The 15,451-nt window shown below is 53.0% G+C and overlaps 1 protein-coding gene and 1 long non-coding RNA gene across 5 annotated transcripts in view; one reads left to right on the top strand and one right to left on the bottom strand.

Moving 5' to 3' along the window:
• Positions 1 to 5,501, bottom strand: part of MTMR14 (myotubularin related protein 14) — a 55,347-nt gene extending 49,846 nt beyond the window's left edge. The window contains exons 1-2 of one of the 3 annotated variants that reach the window (XM_073350792.1): positions 5,430 to 5,501; positions 1,494 to 1,614 (exon numbers count right to left, since the gene is read on the bottom strand). In XM_073350792.1, the coding sequence (XP_073206893.1) occupies positions 1,494 to 1,526 (33 nt within the window). In that variant the 5' untranslated portion in view covers positions 1,527 to 1,614; positions 5,430 to 5,501. Of the gene's footprint in view, positions 1 to 1,493; positions 1,615 to 5,429 lie in introns of those variants that run through there. The other 2 variants (XM_073350787.1, XM_073350789.2) reach the window with 2 other exon arrangements.
• LOC140913995 (uncharacterized) lies at positions 303 to 12,264 on the top strand. 2 transcript variants are annotated; one of them, XR_012159729.2, is made up of 3 exons: positions 303 to 592; positions 9,794 to 9,903; positions 10,370 to 12,264. It is a non-coding gene; the product is annotated as an uncharacterized LOC140913995 (long non-coding RNA). The 2 variants fall into 2 exon arrangements; XR_012159730.2 differs by having other exon boundaries at positions 303 to 600.
• Positions 12,265 to 15,451: the final 3,187 nt, after the last annotated feature.

The raw sequence follows: 15,451 nt of genomic DNA, 5'->3' as shown, positions 1-15,451 counted from the left end.
GGCCCCCAGCCCCGCCCCCGCCCGCTCCGCCCGGCCCCGCCCCCCCGCATCGCCCCGGCCCCCAGCCCCGCCCCCGCCCGCTCCGCCCGGCCCCGCCCCCCGCATCGCCCCGCGCCCCGCCCCCGCCCGCTCCGCCCGGCCCCACCCCCAGCCCCCGCCCGCTCCGCCCGGCCCCGCCCCCGCCCGCTCCGCCCGGCCCCGCCCCCAGCCCCGCCCCCGCCCGGCGCCGTGGGTCGGGCTGCGCGGGTGTCCGTGTCCCGCCCTGGCGCTGCGGCGCTGGAGCCCAGGCCGGAGCGGGGCCGGGCGGGGCCGGGCCGGGGCGTGTCTGCGCTGCGCGGGGCCCTGGGCGGGTCTGGCGCCAAAGCATTAAACATTCTGCGCGCAGTATTTTAAAGTCCCGCAGACCGTGTCTGTGAAATAAACGCGGAGGCTCCCGCGGCCCGGGGAGCCCCGGCCCCTGCTGCCCAGAGGCGGGCGATCAGCGTGCGGCTCCCCGGGACACGGACTCAGCGACCAGGCGCCACCACCCTGGCACAGCGCAAGGACGGGACCTGCCCCGGAAACACCCCAGGGCCCGGCCCCTCTGAGCCAGGTGACCAGGTGTGGGCAGGCAGCTCGGCAAGGCAGGAGCTCTGCGTGGGGGGTCCAGGTGCGGGTCGGGAGGGCTCTGTTGCGACAAGCAGGGTGCGGGTGGCTCGGTGCGGGGTCCGGGTGCAACAGTAAGGGGACTCTGCAAAGGGGTCCAGTTGAAGGTGGTTGGGGTTCAGCAGTGCTCTGGCTGTGGGGCGGATAGAGCTTGGCAGGGGGCTTTGTTTGGGGGGGATAAAGCTTGGCGGGGGGTCTGGCTGGGGGGGCTCAGTTGGGGGTCCAGATGCTGGGGGAAGGGGCTCAGGGGGGTGGGGATCCAGGTGTGGCTGGCTCGTCAGGGTGATCCAGGTGCAGGGGGAGTGGGGCTCATTGGGGGGGTTCTGGGTGCAGGGGGGGTGAGGCTCAGCAGGGGGTTGGGTGGATGGGGGGTGCGGCTCCCTGTACAGGGATCCCTCCCCCTGCAGCTGAGGAACGATGGGCGCAGAAAGCGGGCGGGGGGGAGTTGGCAGAGCTTCCTGCAGCCAGGAGATAAATCTGGGGGGGAGGGGGGGTCTGACACAGCCCTGGATGCTGTGCAAGGGAAGAGGAAGTCCCATCCTCCCCAGCCCAGCTGGGAGTAGCAACTGAGCCCAGGTACGAGCAACCAGCTGGGTCTTCCCTAGTCCTGCTCCCTGCCCCATGGTGATTTACCTCTCTGCTGGCTGCCCTGGGCACCCAAAACATACTGGGGGGGGGGTCACATGACCGCTCTTGTGGCTTCCCTATCAGAAAGGGATTTTTCTGTGGAAAAGCAAAGAAATCTGTAGGGGACATAAATTCTGCGCATGCGCAATAGCACAGAATTGCCCCAGGAGTAAGTAGAACTGTGACTGAGCCATCTCCCGAGTGATGTAAGTTACACCCACCTCAGCAGTAGGTCTGGGGAGAGTTGCTCCCATCAAGACAGCTACCACCTCTCCGACGGGAGCTCTCTCCCCTCGGCATAGAGCGTTTTCACCCGACGCAGCGCTTCTAACGTGGACCAGCCTGGAAAGAAAGTCAGCTCAGGGTGCTGCTGGCTCAGGAGCTGGCATATGCCAGCATGTGCATCCCTGCCTCTGCTGCAGCCCAATTACACAAAGGGATGGGGAGCCTCTTTGTCCTGTGTCAGCGTTGCCTGCCATACTCCTTCACCTTCAGGCCAGAGTGGCTGCCTCTCCAGGCTGCTCTCTCCAGCCTTTCTCCACCCTACAAATTTAGTCACGTCACATCATTATGCCTCCATACCAGGGTACATCTGTCATGCCCAGCTGTTTTGTCTCCGGCTTGTCTGAGCTCTGCTGTCTGTCAGACACTGCTGTCTGTCAGACACAGCAACTGCCAGGCCTGGCAGGAATCAGATGAGGCATTTTGTGAAAGCTTTTCATGCCTCACTAGGCTTCAGTTTGAGCAAGTGGTTCTGACATGCAGCAAAAAAAGCAGGAGTTTGTCCTAATCTGTGTATTGGCTGCAAGAGCAAGGAGGCAGCAGTGCACAGGAACAGCCAGGCTGTGACACTAGATAGTGAACTAGCCTTTAGCTTCGTGAAAAGGGCCCTACCAAATTCATGGCTGTGAAAAACACGTCAGGGACCGTGAAGTCTGGTCTCCCCCCCGTGAAATCTGGTCTTTTGGGTGCTTTTACCCTATACTATACAGATTTCCCAGAGGAGACCAGCATTTCTCAAATTGGTCCTGACCCAAAAAGTTTCAGGGGGGTTGCAAGGTTATTGTAGGGGGGGATAATGGTATTGCCACCCTTAATTTTGCGCTGCCTTCAGAGCTGGGCAGCCAGAGAGTGGGGGCAGTTGGCCGAGTGCCCGGTTCTGAAGGCAGCGCCCCGCCAGCAGCAGCGCAGAAGTAAGGGGGCAATCCCAGACCAGGCCACCCTTCCTTCTGCGCTGCGGCTGGCGGGGCTCTGCCTTCAGAGCTGGGCTCCCGGCCAGCAGCCGCCGCTCTCCAGCTGCCCGGCTCTGAAGGCAGCGCCCCGCCAGCAGCAGAAGTAAGGGTAGCAGTGCCTACAATAACCTTGCGACCCCCCCCCCCAACTCCTTTTTGGGTCAAGACCCTACAATTACAACACCATGAAATTTCAGATTTAAATAGCTGGAATCATAAAATTTATTATTTTTAAATTCCTATGACCGTTAAATTGACCAAAATGGAGCGAGACAAGTCAGACATCGGCCAGGGATACAGATGAGCTCAGAGCCTCTCTCCATTTACACTTCACAGGGAAGGGGCTCTCCAGGGGGCAGAGCAAAGTCAACTGGCTCCCGAGGGCACAGATACATGCCTGCTGCTGAGCCAGGGATGAGAATTCACAGCTGTCCATGTGGACTGGGGGAAGGAGGCTGTGTCCAAGGGCCGGACTGGACACCATTCCTGAGCCTGCAGCCATGGGGACCAGGATGTTTTCTGCTCCTGCTCCAATGCCCAGTGGTGCTGACCGGGGATTGCTTCATGCTGGTTGCCTAGCCCCTGGGGAATCCTTATCACAGCCCAGCTCAGGCACATTTCAGGTCCTCCCCCCTTCCCCGTTTAACAGGATATCTCTGTGCATGATTCCCTTAACTCCCTCCACGAACAGTCAGGACTTAACCCCCTGACAAAAAGAAAAGGAGTACTTGTGGCACCTTAGAGACTAACCAATTTATTAGAGCATAAGCTTTCGTGAGCTACAGCTCACTTCATCAGATACATATCGTGGAAACTGCAGCAGACTTTATATATACACAGAGAATATGAACCAATACCTCCTCCCACCCCACTGTCCTGCTGGTAATAGCTTATCTAAAGTGATCATCAGGTGGGCCATTTCCAGCACAAATCCAGGTTTTCTCACCCTCCACCCCCCCACACAAATTCACTCTCCTGCTGGTGATAGCCCATCCAAAGTGACAACTCTTTACACAATGTGCATGACAATCAAGTTGGGCTATTTCCTGCACAAATCCAGGTTTTCTCACATCCCCCCCACCCCCATACACACACAAACTCACTCTCCTGCTGGTAATAGCTCATCCAGACTGACCACTCTTCAAGTTTAAATCCAAGTTAAACCAGAACATCTGGGCGGGGGGGGGGTAGGAAAAAACAAGAGGAAACAGGCTACCTTGCATAATGACTTAGCCACTCCTAGTCTCTATTTAAGCCTAAATTAATAGTATCCAATTTGCAAATGAATTCCAATTCAGCAGTTTCTCGCTGGAGTCTGGATTTGAAGTTTTTTTGTTTTAAGATAGCGACCTTCATGTCTGTGATTGCGTGACCAGAGAGATTGAAGTGTTCTCCGACTGGTTTATGAATGTTATAATTCTTGACATCTGATTTGTGTCCATTTATTCTTTTACGTAGAGACTGTCCAGTTTGACCAATGTACATGGCAGAGGGGCATTGCTGGCACATGATGGCATATATCACATTGGTGGATGTGCAGGTGAACGAGCCTCTGATAGTGTGGCTGATGTTATTAGGCCCTGTGATGGTGTCCCCTGAATAGATATGTGGGCACAATTGGCAACGGGCTTTGTTGCAAGGATAAGTTCCTGGGTTAGTGGTTCTGTTGTGTGGTATGTGGTTGTTGGTGAGTATTTGCTTCAGGTTGCGGGGCTGTCTGTAGGCAAGGACTGGCCTGTCTCCCAAGATTTGTGAGAGTGTTGGGTCATCCTTTAGGATAGGTTGTAGATCCTTAATAATGCGTTGGAGGGGTTTTAGTTGGGGGCTGAAGGTGGCGGCTAGTGGCGTTCTGTTATTTTCTTTGTTAGGCCTGTCCTGTAGTAGGTAACTTCTGGGAACTCTTCTGGCTCTATCAATCTGTTTCTTTACTTCTGCAGGTGGGTATTGTAGTTGTAAGAAAGCTTGACAGAGATCTTGTAGGTGTTTGTCTCTGTCTGAGGGGTTGGAGCAAATGCCTCTGTCTGAGGGGTTGGAGCAAATGCGGTTGTATCGCAGAGCTTGGCTGTAGACGATGGATCGTGTGGTGTGGTCAGGGTGAAAGCTGGAGGCATGCAGGTAGGAATAGCGGTCAGTAGGATTCCAGTATAGGGTGGTGTTTATGTGACCATTGTTTATTAGCACTGTCATTGGCTAAGTCATTATGCAAGGTAGCCTGTTTCCTCTTGTTTTTTCCTACCCCCCCCCCCCCCCCCGCCCAGATGTTCTGGTTTAACTTGGATTTAAACTTGAAGAGTGGTCAGTTTGGATGAGCTATTACCAGCAGGAGAGTGAGTTTGTGTGTGTATGGGGGTGGGGGGGATGTGAGAAAACCTGGATTTGTGCAGGAAATAGCCCAACTTGATTGTCATGCACATTGTGTAAAGAGTTGTCACTTTGGATGGGCTATCACCAGCAGGAGAGTGAATTTGTGTGGGGGGGTGGAGGGTGAGAAAACCTGGATTTGTGCTGGAAATGGCCCACCTGATGATCACTTTAGATAAGCTATTACCAGCAGGACAGTGGGGTGGGAGGAGGTATTGTTTCATATTCTCTGTGTATATATAAAGTCTGCTGCAGTTTCCACGATATGCATCTGATGAAGTGAGCTGTAGCTCACGAAAGCTTATGCTCTAATAAATTGGTTAGTCTCTAAGGTGCCACAAGTCCTCCTTTTCTTTTTGCGAATACAGACTAACACGGCTGTTACTCTGAAACCCCCTGACAGCTGACCTGAGGTGGTTGGGGGTCACCTCTGCAAGACCTGAGATTTAGGGGTGAACGTCTTCCTCCCCCATTCTAATGACTGCAGAGGGCACCCTCTCCCACACTGCCCTAGACAGAGAACCCTCTGACGCATGTGTAAATCAGCCACTATAAAGCGCTAACCCAGCATCACAGGAACTTGCCAGACCTTGCCTTGTGTCCTGGCGAGGCCAGAGTGGGATAGGTTCAGCCTGAACTGCAGGGACGACTGTGTGAAAGTGAAATAAGATGCTTTTAAAAAACAACCATTGTTTAGATCCTTTGATTGTTAATTAGCTTGACACGGGGGTTTCACATAGCACAGAAACACGCTACTGAGCGGGTGACCCCGTGTGCTGGGATCCTGATTCCCCCAGGTGCGGTGCAGGTCAGGTCATCGAAGGGGCGCAGGGAGAGCATGGTAAATGGGCTGTATGACCAAACCCAGACTGTCCCACAGGGCTGCTGCCTCCTATGGGTTCCCATGTGCCCCTTGGGGAGCAGTGGTGCAGACTGGCTATCTGGGAACCAGGTCAGTCAAGCAGCAGCCAAGCCTGCCATTTCACACAAGCCAATCCCCACCGTACGTCTCTTCCAGGGCACAGTGGGGTCCCCTCCCCACAGCTAGGGTGTTCCAGGTACATGGGAAAGTCTTAAACAAGGGTTCTATAACTAGGTGCTTCATTGTTCCCACCTGGCTTGCCCAGACACACACGGCCCTAATGAACCTGCTATGACAGCACACACAGCCTGGGAGGGGGAGGATTTCTTCCAGTCCAAAGTTCTGGGTCTGGAATACAGCGGAGAAGGCTCAGGGACATTGCACTCCACTCCCATCTGGGGCCTTCTCCCTTTTTCAGCTCTCGCCTGCACTTCCCTCTCCTCCTGGCCAATCTCCTTTCCTCCTCAGTTTCTGTGCAGGCCCCGCCCCATGGTGGCACTGACTGCAGCCCCTGGCCATGGCCTCCTCACCATAGCGCTTGCTGCCCACTCCACTTAGGTGCTGCAGAACGTCCAGGACCTGATTTTCATGTAGTGGGCCCTTTATGTTGCTCTAGCAGAGCCAATGTAATTTACAGTAGTGTTAAAGTCCCTTTATGCGGCCAGAGCAGGGCAAAGGCCACAGCGAAAGTGAAAATCTGGAAGGTCATATTTTGGAACCTGTGTGAAGTCAGTGGGACCTTGCAGAGTTTGCTCCACATGCAGGCTCCTGCCTCTGGCTATCAAGTTGTTCCCGTCCCTCTCAAGCCTGGATGCTGAATTTACCCATCAGATGGGGCTAGGGCTTCTCTTTCCTCCACCAAATCAGCCAGTCTGCCCAGGCTCATGGTGAGCACCTATGGGTGCAGCTCTCAGGAGCCCGATGCCACCCCATGGCTCTGCACAAGGCCATCCTCACTCTCACTCCGTGCTCTGCCACCTCTCACCAGCTCAGCCACTTACACCTCTGCACAGAAAAGGGCAGGTTGGTGGGAAAGTGCCATTCCCACTGGCTAGCAATGACAGTGCAAAGATGCAGGGCAACCAAAACTCTGGCCCTTCCCCACCTCCCTGTGCCTTTTCTCAAGATACCCCTGTAACCATGCTCATCTCCTACAAGGCCTTCCTAATCACTCACTGCTTCTGGGCCAGGCCACCACTCCCTGTTTGCTCATCTCCAGCACATACAATTACTGTAGAGCTGCCAGCCAAACCTAACGAGGCCTGTGCCTAGGGCCTCCTGCTACCGTGCACCATTCCTGTGACATGCATTGTCTAACTCGGAGTGTGAATTCATCTGACATTGTGCTACTCACACCTCTGCTGCTGCAGCAGGCACCTTACGGAGAATAATGGCCAGTTGAGCAAGGGTCTGGGAATCAGAACGGCTGGGTTCTAGGCAGCTGTGGTGTCAGGGGGCTGGGAGTTAGGCCTTCTGGGTTCTATTCCTGACTCTTGCTGCGTCCGCATGATTGGAGGAGCACAGGGGTGGCCCTCTGAGAGTCTTTCCTCCTCACACTCACTCCAGGCCACCAGCACGCCATTGGCAGCAGTGCTATTTATAGGTCCCAGCCAGCTCCCCCTCTTGCTCCTGGGGGGCAGGGAGCAGTACTAGCAGTCAGCTCTGCCTTCCTTCCTCGCCCCACTCCGGCTTCCTTCCTCTCTGCTCCCAGCTGCTGGGGTCACTCCCCTCTAATCAGCCCTTCAGCTGTGGCTTTACTTGTTAACTAACCCTCTGTTTAGACCCCAATTAACTTCTCCTGGTGGAGATTTGAGTGGCCGGTCCTGTCAACTCCTGACCCAGAACCCCTGTCACAGGGAGGTTTGCTTGCCCACATGGTAGGCCATTCTGTGTGATCCTTTGCTAGTCTTTCTGTGGGTAAACAGTCCTTGTGATCCATCCAAGAAATTCTTTTTCTGCAATCAACGTTCCCCTCCAGTGTCCATCAACATGCATTGCCCACGGAACCTCTTCAGCTGTGCCTCGCCACTCAAATCTCTCTTTCCATAAGATCTGACTGGCATCTGCGGAGTTCCAGTCATCCCCAATGATCTGTCATTGGTTACTCAGTCTGTCCATGACATTTTCAAGTTCTTCTAGAGCACCATAATTTTAATTATTGTAATTTATCATTGATTGTTTGAATGGCCGGGCTTCAATTCAACACAGACCAAACGTACATTTTTAAGAGTCGGAATCTAGTCTTCAGAGTCTGAACATATAAAGTGCTAAGTGGTCTGTCAAATGAAGTTCTAGCTGTCTCAAATGGGCACTCAAAATTAGTGGACACTTTTGGCCTTAATCTCCCTGTGCCTCCGTTCTCCTTTGTAAAATGGGAATAATATCACCCTAAACTGGGGGCATTGCAACGAGAAATTCTTTAGTATTTGTGAGATTCTCAGACCCTGCAGCGAGGAGCCCCATTGAAACAGCCAGGAGGAAAGTAGTAATTCTGTGTTCTATGGAGGATTTGGATGTGTGCAGAACACATGGCCTGGGGGCCACACACTGAATGAGAAGCATAAAGAGAAATATGGACTAGTCACTGATTGAGGGAGCACCACTCACCCTGTGCCCCGACTGGGTTGAGGCCCTGGGCAAAACCCAGGATGTGATCATGTAAAAACAGACTAATAATAATGCATACACACTTGGGGTCACAAGCAACCTGCAGTCTGGCATTTTGTAACTTTTCAGTGCTTGACTCTGCAACCTTAACATTCTTTTAACATTGACTCCGATGAAGTGAGCTGTAGCTCACGAAAGCTTATGCTCAAATAAATTGGTTAGTCTCTAAGGTGCCACAAGTCCTCCTTTTCTTTTTGCGAATACAGACTAACACGGCTGTTACTCTGAAACTTTGTATGAAATAATAATTATTATAATTAGTAATAAATCACGACCACGAAATCTCTTCAGAGTGAGATGCCCCACTCCAGCAAGACCTGGCACTACCCTAACCAACATGTAGGGATGCCATTTTTACTGTGTGACTGCCCTAGCCCTGGACTTCCCAGTTGTGCTGCAAGTAACTGACTTAATAGTAATTGTAAGCCAGGCACCCGATCTCTCTGTAACCTTCTTTTTCTCCAGTTCCTGTTTATTTCTCTGGCTTGGCTCTGGTTGGGGACAGACAGGCCTTCCCAGCAGGCCTCGCTTCCTCTACAAATTCTTCTTTTTTCTCTCTTGGTTAGTTTCGTTTCTGTTCTCCTTTCTCGCCAACCCATCAGCAGCTCCCCCTTTGCAGTGTGATGGAAGGGAATGGGGTCTCCTCTCCCTGACTAGCTTCATCCAGGCTCAGCCCACAGTGAATCAGGTGTTCAGCAGCTCCAGTGTGAGATCCAGGAGCCATCCACATAACCTTGAAAATTATGTGGTTCCCCCATCCATGTCTGACCAGATGATCAGCCTGGGGAGCAGCTTCCCCCTCCACCCCCCCAGTTCTCTCTGCTCCACCCACCCGGCACCACATCAGATCTGTTATTTGGGCTAAAACAATACATGACAGATGATTTAACATGTCCTATCCCAGCGTGAGTGCCAATCATATGGTCCATTCACCGCCAGGGCACCTCCTGGCCATATCTGGGGATTAGCTCCACTCACGTGGGACACCCCTTTCTGGTGCTTGCTGCACACCCTACCACCATTGTCTCTCTCAGGGTGCTGTTGTAGTCATGGCATTTGATGTTTGTATTTTGTATAATTTAGAATGAAGGATAAAGAATAATAATGTAGCATGCATTAAATGTATTGATGTATGATTTGACCATACCCTGCCAGCCACCCTTTCTGAAAGCAGAAAGGAATGGCCTAGCATGCCGTTGGTAAAGATGCATCAGCCAGAATCTTGTGTCTGAAGCTGATTTCAAGGTAGTGACAGACCTTTAGGGTCACCATTTTGTTGTAAATTTAGCATTTTGAAATAAGTAAAAGAATGTAATGATTGTTTTCTCCTGCATTGCAATTTGATGTTCCCATTCAAATGCTCTGTGTAAATCAATCCTGTTTTGTGTGTGTGAATGAGGAATGTGTGTTAGAAGACAAGCGTGAAGGCCATCACCAGACCAGATGTTCTAGGGAGGAACCGATGACAGACATAAGGACAGCGCTGAGAGTAACTGAGGCCACTTACAGGTACGGGGCAGGGTGGCTCTGGCCCCCGGAAGGGGCGGGGCCTCGGGTGGAAGGGGCGGGACTGGGCATCAGCATCCCCCAGCCAGCCCTTCCAGTCCGGCTGGCCCACGCCACCCAGGGCTCCCGTGTTGATTTAAAGGGCCTGGGCTTCCAGACGCCGCTGCAGCCGTAGGGCAATGGCGTCTGGAGCACCAGCCCCTTTAAATCGCCAGCCCCAGGGCAGCTGCTCCCTTTGCCGCCCCCGCCCGTCGGCAGCACCAAAAGGGGCAGGAATGTTAAAGCGCAGCAGGGTCTTTCCTCCCCACCCACCGGTAGGGTCCGTCCCAGCCTCAGGCCGCTGACGGGAAGCGAAAGGGGCTGCTGCGGCAACGCTTTACTGTGGGCTGGGTACGGGCCGGGGCGGGTTCTTACCGGTACGTGGTACCGGCCCCTCCCGACCGACTTTCACCCTGCGTAAGGGCACCAGGAGGCTGCACCACGCCCCTGTTGGAATGTCAGAGGAGGGCAGACTGATGACTCTAAAGAGGAGACAGGCACCTATCCATGGGGACAAGATAGCAGTGATCAAAGCCAGCCTGGGGTAGTTCCCTGAGAGACTTGATGAAAGAACAAGATAAAGGATGAGAAGGACAATCTAAGAAAACAAGCTCTCGTCAAACAGCAATTGATTACAGCATGACGGTGCAAAACTCATTGGTCCCAATGAAGGAAAATCACTATAGAAACAGGGGGCCTTGCCATGAAACTCTGGGTTCGCCCTGCCAAGACTTCCCTGGAGCATCGTGTCATGACTGACAGAACCCAGCTCCTTTCTACCTGTGATCAACCTAGTTGGCCACTAGATGGATCCGGACTCTGGACTGGTAACTATAACATCGACTGGTGGGACAGTGCGTGTGTGTGATTGAATGCATATGCTAATTGTTGTATTTCCAATTAATGCAGCATATTGCCTTTTCCCCTGAAAAAGATCCTGGGTGCTTCTTATAAGCATAACTCTGTGTCATCATAGCTTGGCCCTCTGGCCAGGTCACTGTGCATTTTCCCCTTCAGGGGTAGCAAAGTCTTTCTGTACCAATGGTCCCTGGCAGTCTTCTCATTCACAGCCCCTTCCCTGGTGGTTTATAGGGGAACCCAGGCCCACCCACTACTCTGGGTTCCAGTCCAGGGACCTCAAACCTGGCAACTGGGGTCTTCTTTTCCTCAAACCCTGTTGCTCTTTCCCTGAACTCCTTCCTACATCTTCTTTTCCCCCACTCTCTGGGCTTACCAGCTCCAGCTCCCTACTCCTGGAGAGTGATCGCACACTACTTCCCTGCAGCCTCTTTCTGCTGCCAACTTCCTGGCTTTATACCAGCCCCCTGCTCCTCCCCAGTTGGGCTCCATCTTCAATCAACCTGTCAAGCCCTGGCTCTTCCCCAGGTGCAGCCTATCAAGGTAATAACCCTAATTTACTGGCTCTGCTGGTGCCACATAGTGTTCTCCCTTGGCTCTTTCTCCTGGGGGTGGGAAATAGCATGAGTCCAGATCACTATTTGTACATTGCCATAATCACTGTGAAACAAACGTTGAAAATGATCAGGCCCCCTGATGCCGGCAGCTGTTACATTCTGTTCCCCAAGAACATCCTCTGAATCCAGCTCCAAGACCATGGCAGAGCTTCAAGGAGGCGCCTGGCTCTAGTGCCCAGGGCAGCTCAGTCAGCATTATAATGCACTTTGTAGGATAAACATGAAATTAAAGAGTTAGAATTAGCTTAAGGAAATAGATCTGTGCTGTAAAAAAAGGCCCTGACTAGCAGGTAGAAGGAGAGCCTTCAAAATAGTGAGGTATTAGGCCAGAAGTAATGAAATAGGGAGGATGGCTGGTTCAAAGAATAATAAGGGGAGGTTTCTCTAAAGAAGGATAGGGCTGCCTGCCAATTGTTTTAAATAAATCAAAGAGAATCTGTCTTAAAATGAGCCGACATGGTCCTTCCCACCTCACACACCAGTGTTAATTCCTGTGTGAGCCCAGGTGCAATGGGGAACCTGTTGGGTACTAAGAAGGAGGGGAGGGAAGGCCGTGGGAAGGAACGAGGTTGTAAATCTTCTCTGGATTAAGACTGGACATAAGGGTGAACTGTCTCCCGCTGGTTTTTAGCTGAAGTCAGTCATTGCAATGACATCACTTGGTTGTAAAAGGGGATAAAAAGTGAACTCTTCCAGGGTTCATTGCTAATACCTGCCTGCCCATGCTGGAGCCGACCAGCATGGGTCAAAGCACTATGGGTTTTGCCTGTTTGTGCATCTCTTGATCAAATGCGTATCACTGTGTTTTACTGTTTGGATGTAGTAAATTGCTTATTAGTGAGGCTTTTTAGGCACATTTACAAGAATTGTTTAAATACCATTTGACCTTTGGATTTAATAAAGGACTTTATGGTTAAACTAGTGTTTGCAGGTTTTCTATATCAATAATTCCAGCATAGCGACTCATTGCCGTGGGCGCGATGTAGCGGGGGCTGCTCCAAGAGTGACTGCTGCACCATGGCTCAGCTAAATCTCATCTCTCAGCTGGGTCTGCATCCAGGCAGAGCCCAACCTTGCATCGCCTTAGGCCCCTGCTCCCCAATTACTCATTGGGCACCTCTTTGAGCACTGTATGGGGTGCTCCTGGCCCATCAGTTCTCTCCTACTGTAAGTCTGGTGAGTGTCAATGCATATGCCCAATTGCTTATGCCAGCAATGTGCTGGGGCCTGACCCTGCAAGCACAGGACTCCCATGGACATTGAAGAGTGCAGGATCGGGCCCCTGCTGCGTACTTCCTTGGCTACCCTGACCTCTCACTCCCCACTTGATCCAGGACTTCTAGTAAAATAGAAGTCACCCAGTAAAATAGCAGGAATCCCAGTTACTTCATTTCTATCATCCCCATCAAGTAGAAATGAAACAAAAGTGACATAAACAGGACGACCACCGGAGTGACAAACCTGAGACCTCATTGCTAACCTAGGGAATTCCCTTTCCAATGGCTTATGGCAGCACATTCCCAGCCCCCAAGCCAGACCTCTGGCTACTGACCCAGGGTCAGGAAAAGCAGTTTGTCACACTAACATTTTAAACAAATATTCTACTGGAGTTAGAGAAAATTTCTCCACAGATTCCATCAGACTTTGTGACTCATTCTGAGCGCTCCCCTAAATATTTCGGGGCACTTTCCTGCTTTCATAATGGGGGAAGGGGGAGAACAGCACCAGTATTGGCTAATTATTCCCCTTTCTGCAGGAGGGTTATGCCCTGGCAAGGGTCATTAAGTAAAAAAAAAAGAGGTAAATGTGGAATTCAAGAAATCATGGGAAATGCCAAACAGGAGCCCCTATGAGCCCTGAGACAAATGTACCCCCTCAAAGAGCAGATTCTGTCCCCAGGAAAAAGGCCCTCTCCAACCCACCCTCCCCCCCAAGCCATTTGGAAACATGGCACCTGCTCCGCATCACACTGCAGTTCAGAGCCGGCAGCCATGTGCAAGAACCTTGTATCCAACTGAAACAGCAGTAAGGCTTTAGGGAGACCAAATGGGATCACGTGAGTTGAAGCAGGTTGCATAAGCCATGCAGAGTGCCCTATCTTCTTCTCCCAGACCCTGAGCTCCTGTCTCCCTGCACAGATTTCCAGCCTCCTCCACTGCCTGCCTGGACCAGCTTCTGACTCTCCCGGCATGGCAAGGGCTGGACTTTTCCCCAGGAACTGTGAGCCTCACTGGGAAATGCGCTCAGTGAAATGTACATAAATGTGTAGCCGCTGTGATTAATAAGGGGACGCGGGGTGGGTAAGTGGGGAGCGGTTGGCTCCTTCCCTTTCACTATAGACAGATTGTGCCTTACCCTGGGTGGAAGGACACTCACAGTTAGTGTATAAATAGCTGTGCTGAGAGCTAACAAAGGCCCCTCTGCTGTACGTAGCAGAGCGAATGGAGAAGTGCTCGGGTAATGGGAACTGAATGTTTCGTGTCACTGACCATGCTCACTCAGGGGGGATTCCCAGCTGCTTTAGGCTAAACACTTGAATCCATCCAAACAGCAAGAATATTTAAACAAAATGAAACCATTGCAAAGTAAAATACTTTGTACAGAAAATAAAATAGAAAACACTGACAGAAACCAGAGGAAGACAGGCCCCACCTCACACAGAATCCAAACTAACCAAGGAACATGCGCTGCCGAGTCTCCGAGCAAGGACTCCCCTTTGTCCATGGGCCCATTTGGTGCCTATTTTAGCTTTGGATCATTTTTAATTAAAAGATGCCAGACGAGTTTAAGATCATAGGGTCAGATTTGGCAGTGAGAGCTGTGTGAATGGCCTGGGAGGATTGATCCACAAGCAAGAGTGATGGGGGATTGCATGGTGGTGTGGAGCTAGCAGAGGGCTTCACGTGGCCAATTCCCTCCTTGGCCAGGAACAGTGTGAAAGACCAGGATTGTACTGTGCTACCCTGATCCTGGGCTGGGTATTCACTAATGCCACCCGGCAGCCCTGGCTGCCCTCACACAGTGCACACTGGGGATGGACACAGAGTGAGACTGGGACTGGAGCAGTGCAAGCAAGCATTTCATTAGAACATCAGAACGGCCAGACTGGGTCAGACCAAAGGTCCGTCTACCCAGTAATCTGTTTCTGACAGTGGCCAGTGCCAGGTGCCCCAGAGGGAATGAACAGAACAGGAAATCATCAAGTGATCCGTCCCCTGTCGTCCATTCCTAGCTTCTGACAGCCTGTAGGGTTGCCAACTTTCTAATTGCACAAAACCGAACACCCCTGCCCCGCCTGTGCCCCCGCCCTGCCCCACCCCTTCTCTAAGGCCCCGCCCCCGCTCGCTCCAGCCCCCCTCTCTCCATCGCTCGCTCTACCCCACCCTCACTCACTTTCACCGGGCAGGGGCAGGAGGATGGGGTGTGGGAGGGGGGTGAGGGCTCTGTCCCAGGATGCGGGCTCTGGGGTGGGGCTGGCCATGAGGGGTTTGGGGTGCGGGTGAGGGCTTCAGACTGGAGTAGGGGGTTGGGGTGCAGGGCGAGTATGGGCTCTGGGCTGGGGATGCAGGCTCCAGGTGGGGCCAGAAATGAGTGGTTCAGGGTGTGGGAGAGGGCTCTGGGCTGGGGCAGGGGGTTGGGGTGTGGGGGTGAGGACTCTGGCTGAGGGTGCAGGCTCTGGGGTGGGGCCAGGGATAAGGGGTTTGGGGTGAAGGAGAGGCTACGGGCTGGGGCAGGGGGTTGGGTGGGTGAGGGCTCTGGCTGGGGGTGTGGGCTCTGGGGTGGGGTCATGGATGGGGGGTTTGGGGTGCAGGAGGGAGCCCAGGGACCTGGCAGTCACTTCTGGGAGCCGTGCGGAGCTAGGGCAGCCGGAGAGCCTGCCTTCGCCCTGGGCCCCCACTGTGCCACCAACCAGACTTTTAATGGCCTGGTCAGCGGTGCCGACCGGCGCTGCCGGGGTATCTTTTTGGTCGAAAACCGGACACCTGGCAACCCTAGCAGTTGGAGGTGAACACCCAGAGCATGGAATTCCGTTCCTG

Source organism: Lepidochelys kempii, chromosome 7 (assembly GCF_965140285.1).
Source record: "Lepidochelys kempii isolate rLepKem1 chromosome 7, rLepKem1.hap1, whole genome shotgun sequence".
NCBI classification, from domain to species: domain Eukaryota; kingdom Metazoa; phylum Chordata; order Testudines; family Cheloniidae; genus Lepidochelys; species Lepidochelys kempii.
The sequence above is the reverse complement of the archived record's forward strand: the minus strand, read 5'-3'. Positions and strand labels throughout refer to the sequence as shown.